Source organism: Manis javanica, chromosome 11, assembly GCF_040802235.1.
Source record: "Manis javanica isolate MJ-LG chromosome 11, MJ_LKY, whole genome shotgun sequence".
Lineage (NCBI taxonomy): Eukaryota > Metazoa > Chordata > Mammalia > Pholidota > Manidae > Manis > Manis javanica.
The window spans coordinates 67137733-67151088 of NC_133166.1; the positions used below are offsets into that span (position 1 = coordinate 67137733).

Consider the following 13356-nt stretch of genomic DNA (forward strand, 5'->3'; position numbering starts at 1 on the left):
GGGGGAAAGGATGGAGGTAAGGGTGAAGTCCCGTGGATTTGGCTGCAGGGCAGCCTTCCCACTTGAAATGTGTTCAATTTCCCATCCCAAGACTCTGACTTTAATTAAAAAAAAGCAAGAGCCTCTCCCACCTGCCCCACCTCCATAGTTGGAGCCTTTACCGGTAGAGAAAGTCACTGTATGCAAAATAAACACCACACGGTGGGGATTGGAAAGGCCTCCTGAGAGAAAGAAAATGCTTAAAAAAGGCAGAAAGTTCAAGAAAAAGCCATCCATGATCCCTCTTGGAAGGACAATGCTGTTTGACATTCCCAGAGGTGAAGGGACAAACCTGGTCTTTCATTTCCTTCCCAGTGACTTTCCTTCATCAGACACTGAGTTGCTCAGGTGAGCACAGTACGTAAAGCATCTGGGAGAGAGGGGAGCTGTATGCTGACCAAGGAAGTAGTACAGAGGCTGCTTCAGCAGTGTGCTGGCAACAAGGACTTCAACAAAAATTAGGTGCTGAGCAATCTATTCACAAATACAAGGTGACTGCATATAGGTTTTTAAAAGGAATACAAGCAGTTCAATTAAGCTACAGCTATGAGATTATAAAGATGCACTGCCTCAATATTTTTAAAGGTTCAAAACAGTATTTCTGGCATATTCCTTTTTGTAAATTTTAAAGAGAAACAACAGCCTTTAACATGTTAAACTGGATGATATTCAAATTGTACTTGACATTCTATTTTTATATCAAGTTCCATCTCAGGAACACAGGAATCCTGAGGCAAACACATAAAAAATTTGCCACTGTGATCTTGAGTCACAGAAAATCTGTGATAGATAGCAGGAAATATCATGTCCAACCAAAATAAACAGGTCCAGGAGAGGAGTCCAGGGAGGACGCCCAACTCCCCAACTTAGCCCAATTTCCCAAAGTGTGCAATGCAGACCTCTCTGAGGAGGAACCAACAGACATTTTATATATACTGATAGTTATGTACCTTAATGTGTATTTTAAAACATAATAAGGATATCAAACTTGTGATTTCATGAATATTAATGGTCAAATGAGGTGACATTGAAAAAGGTGCATTTCACATTAATTTAAAACATTAGGTTGTGATGGTTGTACAACATTATGAATGTATTGAATCCACTGAACTGTCCACCTAAAAACAGAAAACTTTATATGCTATCACCATGAAAAAACTTGGAATAAACATTAGGTAAAGAACAACGTAGGTAGTACCAGATCTAGGAAAGAGCCTCATGGCAGGAGCACCATTCAGGAAGCTCTCCTGTCCTCACAGGAAGAGGTATGGGCTCATACTCTTACTCACACCCACATGGCAGTGCTACTGCAGACACATCCCATGAAGAGGGGCTCCAGTGGGAAGTTGGAGGCCTGGCCATGTGCCTCCAGACAGGCACCAGCTTCACAGGGACTGGCCTCCGGGCGTGAGGATGGCAGTGGCTGCAAAGGAACAGGTGAAGAGCAGATAAGCTGATAACCTGGGCCAGGGGGCCTGAGATTCCTGGTCCAGTAGCTCAGTCTGCAGTTCAGAGGTCTGAGGAGGTCCAGGTATAGGGCCTCACTTGGGAGAGTGACCTAGAATTACTGAATAGTAAACCCAACGAATTTTAGAAATGCCCTTTTGTGACCCTGTTGTGAGGACAGAAGGAGGGGGAAAGGAGTTGTACAACTTCAGGCCAGAGCATTAAAAGCCTGGCAAGAAAGAGTTCCATGATTGGGGTGGCCACAGGAACTCCATCCACACCTCAGGAAAGGGAATTGTACTCATAGGTGTGGGCCAATTCTGCAGCATGGCAGCAACTACTGCAAACAGAAGCACAAAAATTAGGGCTGCCCACAAAGTCTGAAGGTGCTTCTGTATCAGCAGGGAAGGTGCAGAGGAACACAGGACGATGGAGAAGGCAGTTTTCTGGGAGAAACTGTTCTTTCAGGAGCCTCTGATGGGTTCAACTGCCTACCAACAGGTACATCAAGATGAAACCTTACAAAGGCACCTGCCCTTGCTTCAGGAATACCACCAACTCCACCAGCCCCGAGGAGCCACTGCCCACCCCAACAGTCAATAACTCTGGAGACAACATCAGTTTTTCTCAAACAGTTTAATAGCAAATAAACAAAGGAAGGTACCACACTTGGCAGATACAAAATGACTTTTTGTCTGTGTGTCTGTGCAATTAAAATAGATTAAGGTTTCCCATTGGAATAAAAGGAAAAACACACAAAAGAAGGAAGATTTCCTTTTAAACACATACTCCCTCCTCCAAACTTGTAACAATTTTTTTTCCTTTTTTAATCCACTACACAAACTCTGTGATCAGGTCAGAAAAGCGACAAGGGCTCTTCTTGCCTTTTTTTTTTTAACCATTAAAGTAAAATCCATAATTTTCTACGTAGTACAACACAAGTTCACACAAAAAAGACATTTTCTTTTGCAAATCAAAACAGGAAAGAAAGGAGAAGCTCAAACAAGGTAAAGGGAAAGCATTTCTACGGCTGAATCACGACTTTGAGTTGATTGAATCCCATTGTTGCTGCAGAACAGACTGTGCGTTTGGTCATAGTGGCGATTTTTTTTCTCTTCACATTGTGAAATCACTTTACATTGTTTTCTAGTAGAAAAGGCAAAAAACTGTACAAAACCCCTAGTGTTAAATACGTTTGTACCAATAAAAAACTCACACAGGTTTGTCTCCAAAATGTAAAGTTTCTTTTTTTTTTCTTTTTAAATTATTCACAAAAAGCAGCTGGAAATCAGAAAGGCAGCTGCCGCTCCAGGGTCTCAAATCCATTAAAATCACCACAGAACAATTAAAACATCAGAGAGAGAGAAAAAGGAAAAGGAAACAATATCCAACGTTTGGCATTTGGTTTTATCCACAGGTTTTCCCAGAGCTCCTCTTGGAATTGAAAGCAAACTGTATTGGCAAACATGGATTCTGAACACACAGGAAGGAGAGCCTCAGCACCTCTGCTAATAGAGGCGGCTCTGTGCAGTCAGACTGTGGGGTGCACGGCAGTCTCACTCAGGCTGGGGTTCCTGGCCTCTTTCCATCCAATCACCCCTTCCAGGAAATGAAGCAGCCTACCATACACTGGCTCCCTTTGGCCACCCTTTCCTCCTAGAAGAGTGGCCTCGAGTGTAATACTACACAACCTACTGGGTCCCAGAGCAGAAATTCTGCTGGGATCCCTTCCTTCATCAACCCCAGCATGGATGATGCCAACCAACAGTGCTTCTACCTTCCCCACCCCCCTCCCCCCAGTCCCTTAGCTATCCCTCTCTATCCTTCCCTGGACAATCCTACTCCCCAGCTCTCCCACCCACCAGCAGCTTAGGTCTGGGTGGGATTTACACAAATTCCTTCTGCAACCTCTTACCTCCACAGATCCATCCTGCGACCTCTGATCTCCTCTGGCCTCTCCCTTTGCCATTCACATTCTTACTCTAGTCCCTAAGACCCTGAGGCTGGATGGGGTGCCACAAGAACCAAAGAGTGCCCTAAGGGAACCAAAGAACTGGCTTGTCTGGCACCCAAGGACAGTAGCTATTTGGCTCTTCACCCGATTAAAAAAACAAACAAACAAACAAATCCCAGCCCTAACCCCACCCACTATCTAAGCAGGAGCAGAGGTGCAGTGAAGAGCCAGTGTGGGGTGGCTGGTGCCCAGGGCTGTAAACAGTGTGAAGACTGTAGTATTGTGCTTGTCACGTAGGAAAAGCGCTGGCAGGTATATTGCGGCTTAGTGCACAGATGGCCTCTGAATGATTAAGAGCACTCTGCTTCCTCTGAGCCGAGGGATGCTCACTACCCTTGATGCGCTAGGCCTCTTGCCCACCTGCAGCCACCTTCTGGGTTCTATCTCTGCTCTTCATGCCTCTCCAGGCCTTCCCAACCGTCTCTGCACAGAGCAGCCAGCCTCGCTGGAGGACCTGCTGAGGCCTGGAGGCCACATGAGGTGACAGTCTAAGTGCACAGGCAAATGATCTAAGGGCACGAGAGGAGGAAGTTGCCGCTTCAAAACAAAATACAATCTTGAAAAAAAATAACCCCACAATTTAAAACAGCTTCCTTGAAACCCTATTAAATCAGTCAGTTTTTGCACAAACTATAGAAAACAAGAGAGATGAAGGTGATATATACGAAGGTGTGAGGAAACAGCAGGAAACACGCAAAACTTTTTTTTTCTGGGCATAATCTTAGTAGGAAAGGAAAAATTCAAAACAAAAACAAAAGCAATATAGAAACAAAACAAAAAATCAAAACATCACATTTTGCTGTGGAGACTGTAGGAACAATTGCAGTGGGACTGAGGGGAAGGGGTCAAAAGAAGGCTCCCTGCAGGGTTGCTACAGGGAATAACCACAAATGAAAAAGAAAAGGACTGGCTAGGGCCCAAACTGCAGCCTGCTGTCAAAAAGGAAAAGGGATTCAGGTGTTTTCTGCAGTTGAGAACTCAGAAAAACAAAAAGAACACATGCAGTGTCCTTCAGCCCCACAAACTAGATCAGCAAAATGTGCTCAGGAGCCTCAAAGGTTTTAGTGACATCTTTTATTTCATTGTTTACTTCAAAGTTGTCTTTAAAACTAAGCACACAGAGAAACAAAGCCTAGAAACGGACTGGCTTGTGTGTTCACAGAAATACAAACACCACGCGGTATGTGCTAGTAGGGCTGCTCTGAAGACAATTACAAAGAATTGGAATCACAAAATCAAGTGGTTATCTTATGAAGTTCTAGAAAAATAGATTTTTTTTATATTCAAATGCAAGTTTAAATATTTCCCCTTCAGCAGTCGTTCTAGCAAAACCAATTTGGCAGCACGAAAGAAAAAAAAAAGGAAAGAAAAAGAAAAAACAAACAACAAACATAATAAAAATCATGTCAGCATCAAAGGTCAACACAAGGTCAAAGGTGAGAGTTCAAGCGTCAGAGAAGCTGAAGAGACAGGGATTTGGACGATGTACTTGACGCCACATCGACATGCTTTAGGCACAACGATGAACAAACGGCAGGAATCTAGAAAAAAAAAACAAACCAGAAAGAGGGAGATCCACTGAGTTACACGGAGCAATACATCCAAACAAAGAGAGACAGAACAGGAACACTCACTGTGTACAGCCCTGAAATGAGGAGATGGGTGGGCAGGGGCTGGGTAATGACAGGGAACTTTTGCACATGCTAACAATGGACACAGGGAAAAGTCAAAAAGGACATGGAGGACACCAAGAAAACATCCAACTGCCAGAGACAGAAGGGAACCTAAGGCTTGGATTTCCCCCCTAAGTGCCCATACTTGTCCAAGAAGGTCTCTGGTGGAGTAGAGCCTCAGCCACTCCCCCTACTCCTCACGGTCAAGATCGAGGAGAAGCAGCAGATGCTGGCTGGGAGGAGAGAATTCTTCACGGGGAAGGTGAGGATTTCTCCTCAATTCTATGGGGATGGCCCTTTGTTCCCAGAAATCCAAGCTCTTAGCTTCCACCGCAGGCCCTGATCACTCATGTGGGACCCAGGAGACAGTGCCTGGCTGCGTTCAAGGCAAATCAATTTCATGATGAAACCCAAGTAAGAAACAAAACTACAACAGAAAATACATTTACATAAATGAAACCCCCACAAATAAGGACTGCTTAAGACTTCTCTACAAGTCTCCCACTCTGCAAGCTGAACCTTTTATACTATTAGACTTGTCTGGGAGCAGCTTCGTCACAAAACCATCTCTGGCCTGAGGAGAGGACTGTGCTCAAGGGCAGTGCTGCTGTGTTCACTCCAGGCAGGGAGAAATGCCTGGTCTCACCAGCTGGCCAATGTGGCAGCTGAGAGCCCTACTGTGGCATACACTCCTTGTAGAAAAGAGAACCCACAAGCAGGCACAAAACCTCCAGGTCTGGTAACAAAGGCAGGCTGACCGCACCTTTGTCTTCTGCATTGTTTGGAAAGGTGTTTTAAAGTTCCAGAGCCCAGGACAAATCAGAGGACAAATAGTGAAATGGGGGAAGAGGGAGAGAAAGGGGAGAGTGGAAGCAGAGTGGAGTTTTGGGCTTTAGAAAACCCCCACGATGGCCAAGAAGACAGAAGGTTAGGGATCAAAGCACTGGCAGCACCCTGGGGAGCACAGCTCTCTCCTCCACCAATTCACAGCATTAACTCATCCCCCACCCTGGCAAGATTAGCTGGGCCACAGAAAGTCAGTAGTATCAATCATACACAGCACCCTGTGTGTACAACAATCACATTCTGGATTCTACAAAATCCTGGCCTTTTCCAGAGACATAGTTTAGGTAATAAATATTCTCCACCCCAGAGCTGTATAAAACTTCTATAAAAATAGAAATGACATTCTTGGTTCCAGCCAGTTGGGACTCAGAACAGCGCCTCCCCAACCTAGCATTTTTTTCTTTTTCTTTTTTGCTTTTATTTAAAAAATCCCATCATGACCCTGGAAGCCTTTGGAACAGTTTTATCCTTGAAACACAGGACACATTTCTCCTAGTGCACGTAATTCAAGTTTATGTGGTTCAGCTCAAGAAGTATGTTTCACATTCCTTAGAGGACAACACACCCAAGTTATCACTATGAGAAGGGAACAGCTGTCCCAGCTTCAATGGGATTATCCAACACCACGAACTACCTGCACAACAGCAAGGTGGTCAATCCCTGTCTCTTACCCAAATGGACAGCATGGCAAGGAAAGAGCCCCCAACCAACTTAACAGCAAACCAATCTCTCTCATTTCATCTCTGCTGCTAGGGGTAAGGACTGATGTTTGTGAGGTTTAAGATAGCAGGGACCCAGTCCCTGGCCTTGGCTGAGAGTCAGTCATATCCTAACAGAGCTATCTCTGCTGAGGTGTATATTCCCAACAGCAAGTCCTTCTGGCTCTCCACCCCCACAGCATTTCTTGGAGCAGAGGTAGGACCCAGAGGCTATGTGGGTCACAGGCAAGACTGGAGTGAGATCTATGGGAGGCAGCAAGGAGCTAACTGTAAGCACAAGGACAAAAACAAACACAGTAATACTGAGGTAAATGAACACTAAATCCATATGGAGGCTGTAAACGTCCCATTGTCTCCTCTGTTTAGAAGAGGGGCCTGCCTCAGTGGGATTACTTTATCTGGAATACCTCAACTACAGAGGCAAGGGCAAGCACAGACTTCTTGATCCATTCAAGTATGAAATGTTGGCCACTGACAAATGCAGCACTCTGGCTTAAAGGGAGGGACCTTTTGGTTCAGGTACACCAAGAAAAGGCTCCTCTTCCTCCAACTTGATGGCTTTTGATCGCTCTGCTCAGGAGAGGTGCCCCCTTCAGCTATACACTCTAAGCCCTTCTTGGATCTACCTTCTTGAGAAAGCTGGCTTTGGATGGAAGTGACAGTCCTTGCTATGGTCAGCTACAAGGAAGGAAACTGTGTAGTGTCTTCCTTAGAGGTCTTCTTTAAAGGGACCTCTTAGAAATGGATCCCAGTAAAATAATTTGGTGTTGAAATAAACTAAAATACGACCTCTTTTACCAGATGCTTCTTCCTAACAAGCACCAGCCAGGCAGAGCCAATCCAGTACTAATGGAAGACTGGGAAAGCTGGTAAGGGGTAATGTCCCCTTGCTTTTTGCATACATCAGGCTAATTTAACAGGTGCTTTATTTCTAAAGAATTGTTAGCCCCTTCTTGGGAAAGAGGGTCAGAAATCCTGGACAAGAATCTGAAAAACAGGTGGCATGAACTCAGTATTTCCCCAAAAGTCAGCTCTGGAGGTGTTTCGGCCCCCAGCTCCCAGGGCTGCTGGGTGTCAAGTCACTCTCACCCTCCCCCAAAAGCCAAGACCTCCTCTCTGCCCCCACAGCTCTTGGGTATCAGTTCCCGTTTCACCCATTCTCACACTCAGGGAGATTCTAGGGGTCAATTTTTGTTCACTCAGTCCTCTCTCTTGGGATAGTTTGGGGCAAGTTCTGATCTCTTTTTATGTTTCTCCATACCCCCTCCTCCTCCCCAAGGGCGGTTTGATGTTGGTCCTTCTCAACACACACTGGTTACAAACACAGCAAACTTTAAATAAGGAAAATAACTCAGGATATGGCATCTAAACTCCAAAGTGAAACACTGGAAACCAAAGCACAAATTTGTCCTCTGTACGAAGTGAAACTCCCACAGAAGGCAGTAGCCGAGTCTTCAGGGCAAGCTGTGCCTGCGAGAGCAGCAGGGATCAGGGTCCAGGGCTGTCAACACACAGCCTTAGGGCTTCGAATCATTAAGGGTGCTCCTCCCCCACTTACCAGAAGACCCTCTCACTCCAGTCTCAGAGGGGAGCACGCTCAGTAGGGCTTGCTGTCATTCTTCGAACGTTTGAGCTGCACTTTAAGCCGCTTCATGCCAATCTGAAAGCCATTCATGGACTGGATGGCAGCTTGAGCCGAAACAGGATTGTCGTAACTTACAAAACCTGTGTGTCCAAGCAGAAACCTAAGTGAGGGACATAATGAGGCAAGGAGATTCTCAGTCCCCCTTATGCAAGAGGTATCTTATATGCTTAGTCTCAAATCCCAATTTTCCTCAGCAAGGATAAGAATTCTGGAAATTATACCACATGAAATAAATTAAGCTCCTAACTGTACTGTACTACCTCACATCTGTCTGTTACTTTTAAGTATTTTTGCCAAACCATTTTCCATACATTATTTTCACCTCTGGAGTAACACATGGGTAGAAATCATCATTCCCACTGAAGAAATGAAAAAACTGGGGCTCAAAAGAAAAAAATGTGCCCAAGGCTGAGTTAAACAGTAACCCAAACTCGATCCCAGCTCTTCCTTTCAGCTCCATCTCTTTCCCTGAGGTAAAAACACTTAACTCCCACACCTCTCCATCACCAGAAGAGAAGCCAACATACCAAAACACTTGCTCAGGTTTGTCTGCTTATCTATAAAAACCTTGGCAGACACGACATTCCCAAAGGGCATAAACATCTGTAGCAGGTCCTGATCTCCAAACTCCTGGGGCAGGTGGTAGATGAACAGATTGGCTCCCTCTGGACCTTCAAAATACCCATTGGTTTAAAAGTTATCAGTATCAACCACACACACCCTCCCACACCAACTGTCACTCATTTTCCCGTTAAAACTGTCAGCATCCCAATGAGGTTTCATTTGGAGACGTAAACAGATTCTCCCAAGATAAAGCCAGGGAACTGAAGGGCAACCACTGCAACAGAATCCTTTCCTCCTGTTTCACCACGCTCCATGTCTCGTTGAGGGATGTTAGAATGTGATCTTGTGGAAGGAGAGTGTGATGGGACAATAGGTAGGCAGATTTGCCTGTGGAACAATGAAACCAGAGACTAGAGAGGCTTGCAGAGGAACACAGAAGAGAAGGGAAAATGAGATCATAAACAGGTCTCAAAATTGTGCCTAGAAACCACAGGGACAGCAAATAGATTGGTAGTTGCCAGGGACAGGAGGTATGGGCAGGTAAATGACGTCAAAGGGATATGAGGGAATTTCTTAGGGTGGTGGAGATGGTCTACAACCACAGTGATGGTAACACGACTGCATGAGTTTGTCAAAGCTCACAGAGCCATGTTCCAAGAAAAATGAATGTTACTATCTGTAAACTGTGCCTTAGTAAAAGAAATTACATTTTTTAAATGTGCCTGTGATTAACACTGAGCTCAAAAATAGGGTATTTTCCTCTTCCAACCACTTATACACAACGCTTTTCTAACAAAAAAAAGAGTTTTATTACAATAGCCATTCTCCAGCCATCCTATTCTCCCTGCTGTCCTCAAAGACAGTACAGAATACTGCTGCCTCAGGGCCTTTGCACTTGTTCCTCTGCCCCCATTACTTGTCTTCCTCTGGGTATATGCATGGCTTGCTTCCTTACTTCCTTCAGGTCTCTGCTTGAACTCCAACTTACACAGACTTTCTCTGACCATTCTATGTAAGATGCTATGCCTCCAGCATGCCTTATCCCTCTTAAGCTGTACACCATTCTTCAGAACTTCATTTCAAACACCTCATGTTTTATTATGTGTTTATCAAGTCTGTCTCCATGGTTACATCAGTTCCCCCACTACCACATCCCAGGGCACATGAGCATCTTGATTCAGAGCAGGTGAAGATGCACTAGACCGGGACTCCATGATGCTATGGTAAGAAAGGATACTTGTCTTTTTCCTAGATTAGCACTTAGAACTTCCCAGTTTCTAGCTATAAAAACCCAGTCAAGCAATGGGGTATGGAGGGGAATCGATAATAAGGGTGAATATAATAACCATATTGTTTTTCTTGTGAAACCTTCATAAGAGTGTATATCAATGATACCTTAATAAACAATAAAAACCCAGTCAAATATGAGCACACAGGTGTCAGCCGGATTTTCTATTCATACAAACCACCTTCAGGCCTCTTTCTGCCCAGAAAGCCTCTCTTCAACTTAATGCCATTTAAGTCAAAGTGCATACTTCTTTCCCACACCATCAACCTGTGGGCTCTAACTCTTTCTGTCCCACTGCCCTTCATTTTGTCCTGAATTGGGAAAAGTGTGTATCAGAAAGTGAGGACAATGCCAAATGATACAGCTAAAAGGGACTCCTAGCCAGAAGATATCCTCTGACAGATTTATATCCACCAAGATCTCCTAATGAAGAGAGATTGCCAAATGGCGTCAGACACAATAAGGCCAGTAGGTTTCTTCATCTAAAAACTGCAGTCCCCTCCAAGGAGGGCACACAGAGGTTCTGATCTGAGCCACATCCAGGGATCATTTCAAAAGGAGATCATACTTTACAGAGTTTCTCAGTCTACTCTTGACACTGCCAATTAAATGTTGGTCTGACCACCTACATGGTTCTTTTGGTGTTTGCCCTGCCTTTCAGTTCTGGAGCACACAGAGTAACCACCCCTGTCCCTGTTCCAGTCTCCCTTTGCACTCACCTTCCTTCTGGCTCCCAGCAGCACCAATACTCTGCTGTGTCAACAGATTCTGGTTGTACAGGGTAGGGAGTGCCGCAGCAGCATATTGCTGGATCCCCGAGTAGGCCTGTGTGAGGGCCTCCATGGTGCTCCCAGTGCCATTGGAAAGGCCACTGCTGCCCAGGCCACCATTTAAAGCAGCCATCCCTTTGTTAGGGGGAAGAGCAGGATTAGCAGATTGGAAAAACTCATCCAATGACAAAGACAAACTCCAAAATTCTCCTTTTTATCTCCCTTTGAGCTCCACCCTAAAGAGTAATACCCAACTTGACATCAGATTTCAAATGCTCACCAGGCTTTGTTGCTAGTGGGAACATTAAAATACCACACCTAGGTGTGGCTCTCCCATCAGCATCTTACAACCAGTGCAAGAAGTGATACCACCTAAATATGACTTGCCCACAGTACTATTAACATCTTCCTATGTTGACAGTCACTACACTAGTTGGGGTGAGTGTTTAATAACGCAAGTAAATAAAATAAAATGTAAAATAAACATGACCTGTCACATTTTCTCTTTGTTTTTTCTGCCACTTTCTCGTGGCATATGATAAAATAAGCATCCCAGGACTGGGAACTCAAGGGGGTGCATGTGATCTATGACAAGATGTAGGTAAACCCTAGCATCAAAATAGCAGCTAACATTTACTCAGCACATTCTTCTTGCCAAATACTATACTAAGCAATGTACTTAGCACTTTACCTATGTTCTCATTTACCTCAGCAACTCTCAAACTATTCTAATCCTGCTTCATAGATGAGAAAAATGACTTAAGGAGGTGGTTATGAGTTACACCTAGTTAAGGGGTAGAGGTAGGATTTAACACAGATCTAATTTGAAATCCCATCATTTTTCCTAACTTCACCAGGCCACCCCATCACAACGGTGCTCCTACCATGGTTGGTTAAAATGTGCTACCTGCAAAAAGAATGGCCTACTAACATACAGAGGCTGCCCCTCACCTGCCAAAGAGCTAACGTTGAGGCCTGCCGTTGCTCCAGCTAATGTCTGCAGGGCTCCCAAGGAGGCAATGGGGTTGACAGAGGTGCTACTGCTGGAGCTCGGTGAAGACCCTGCTATCAGAAATCCGCAAGTTAAACTCAGGCCTTTTCAAGTCACCAGGAACCAATGCACGAGAGTCCAAATGAAGTTTCCAACAACAAAAAAAAAATCTCATAAAAATTATGAGGTATCTCTTAAATCAGAAAAATGACATTTGAAAATGTACTGTTCATGATCTGACCCCTTTGGGAATGGGTGTTTACTACTCTCCAGAATGGCATACCTCTCTTTGGCAATTCTGCCCGAGGCACACAAAGGCACACTGGTGCCTACCGCACACTTACCTGAACTGGTGAGTACGCTGAGGGGACTACTGGATGTAGTGAGAGCATTAGTGCCACTCGGTGTGTTCTGAGCTGCACTAGCTGCAGCAGCTAGTGCAGCCAAATTCTGTAACTGCATTGCATTTAACCCTGCAACATCCAAAGAAAGAGATCAGCCTCATATCCACCCCAGGGGCGTCTCATATCCACTCCAACAATGACAGCTCACATTGGCAGAAGGCTAGTCTCAAAGACAAGGTGCTCTAGATAAGCCTTACAAGTAATACTACAGCACTCCAAAAAGATTCTGATATCACTCATTAAGAAACTCGACATATTTCTTCAGAAGAGATAGCTAATCCAACAACATGAACATGCCACCAAAAGTGAGCATTAATAAAGAGGATGGGCAATTAGGAAACTAGGCAAGAGGCGAAGGTCTGTGGTCTACCATGGGGCCAGGTGTCCAATGGAACAAGGCCAAAACCTATGGCACAGAATGAGACTGCATGTGAGCTCCTTACTCATACTTTACAAGGGATCTGCTCTTGGCAACAGAGGCAAACAAGCAGAAAATATGGAAGAGATCCAAAAGTCCAAGGGAGGAACAACAGAAAAAAATACATGATAACAGCATTAAAGAGAAGGAATAAAGAAAAACCACCACTTGAACAGCAGATTAATCACAGGAGAGAAAAAACACACCGAACCTAGGCAACATAGTTGAAGGTGAGCAAGAAATCTGAACTGCGCTGACAGTGTGTTGCAGACCATTTACTAGATGATGGAAAGGCAGATGGGGAGGAGGGGAAGTGAGTTAAATGAGAATTAAAAACTACAACCCAGATTTACATCTAGCAACATTTCAAAAACATAGCAAACTCTAAGTAAGTCCTTGGGACAAAGAGAATCAGTCAACAATGCAGTTCACCTAAGACTACCCCCTTGTCAAATACACTTGCCCAGCCACACCAACTACAGAAGGGGCCAAAACAGGCAGCTCTGGGACCTCCCCACTCCCACCTCCCACTGACTTTT

General features: G+C 44.7%; 1 protein-coding gene across 12 annotated transcripts in view; it reads right to left on the reverse strand.

Moving 5' to 3' along the window:
- The window catches only part of CELF1 (CUGBP Elav-like family member 1), a 135538-nt gene that overhangs the window by 11979 nt on the left and 110203 nt on the right, over positions 1-13356 (reverse strand). For 7 of the 12 annotated variants that reach the window (XM_073216553.1, XM_073216548.1, XM_073216547.1 and 4 more), the window contains 6 exons: positions 12340-12468; positions 11956-12069; positions 10954-11139; positions 8910-9053; positions 8296-8462; positions 2103-5040 (listed from right to left, as the gene is read on the reverse strand). In XM_073216553.1, the coding sequence (XP_073072654.1) occupies positions 8335-8462; positions 8910-9053; positions 10954-11139; positions 11956-12069; positions 12340-12468 (701 nt within the window). In that variant the 3' untranslated portion in view covers positions 2103-5040; positions 8296-8334. Of the gene's footprint in view, positions 1-497; positions 1463-2102; positions 8208-8295; positions 8463-8909; positions 9054-10953; positions 11140-11955; positions 12070-12339; positions 12469-13356 lie in introns of those variants that run through there. The other 5 variants (XM_073216554.1, XM_073216552.1, XM_073216550.1 and 2 more) reach the window with 4 other exon arrangements.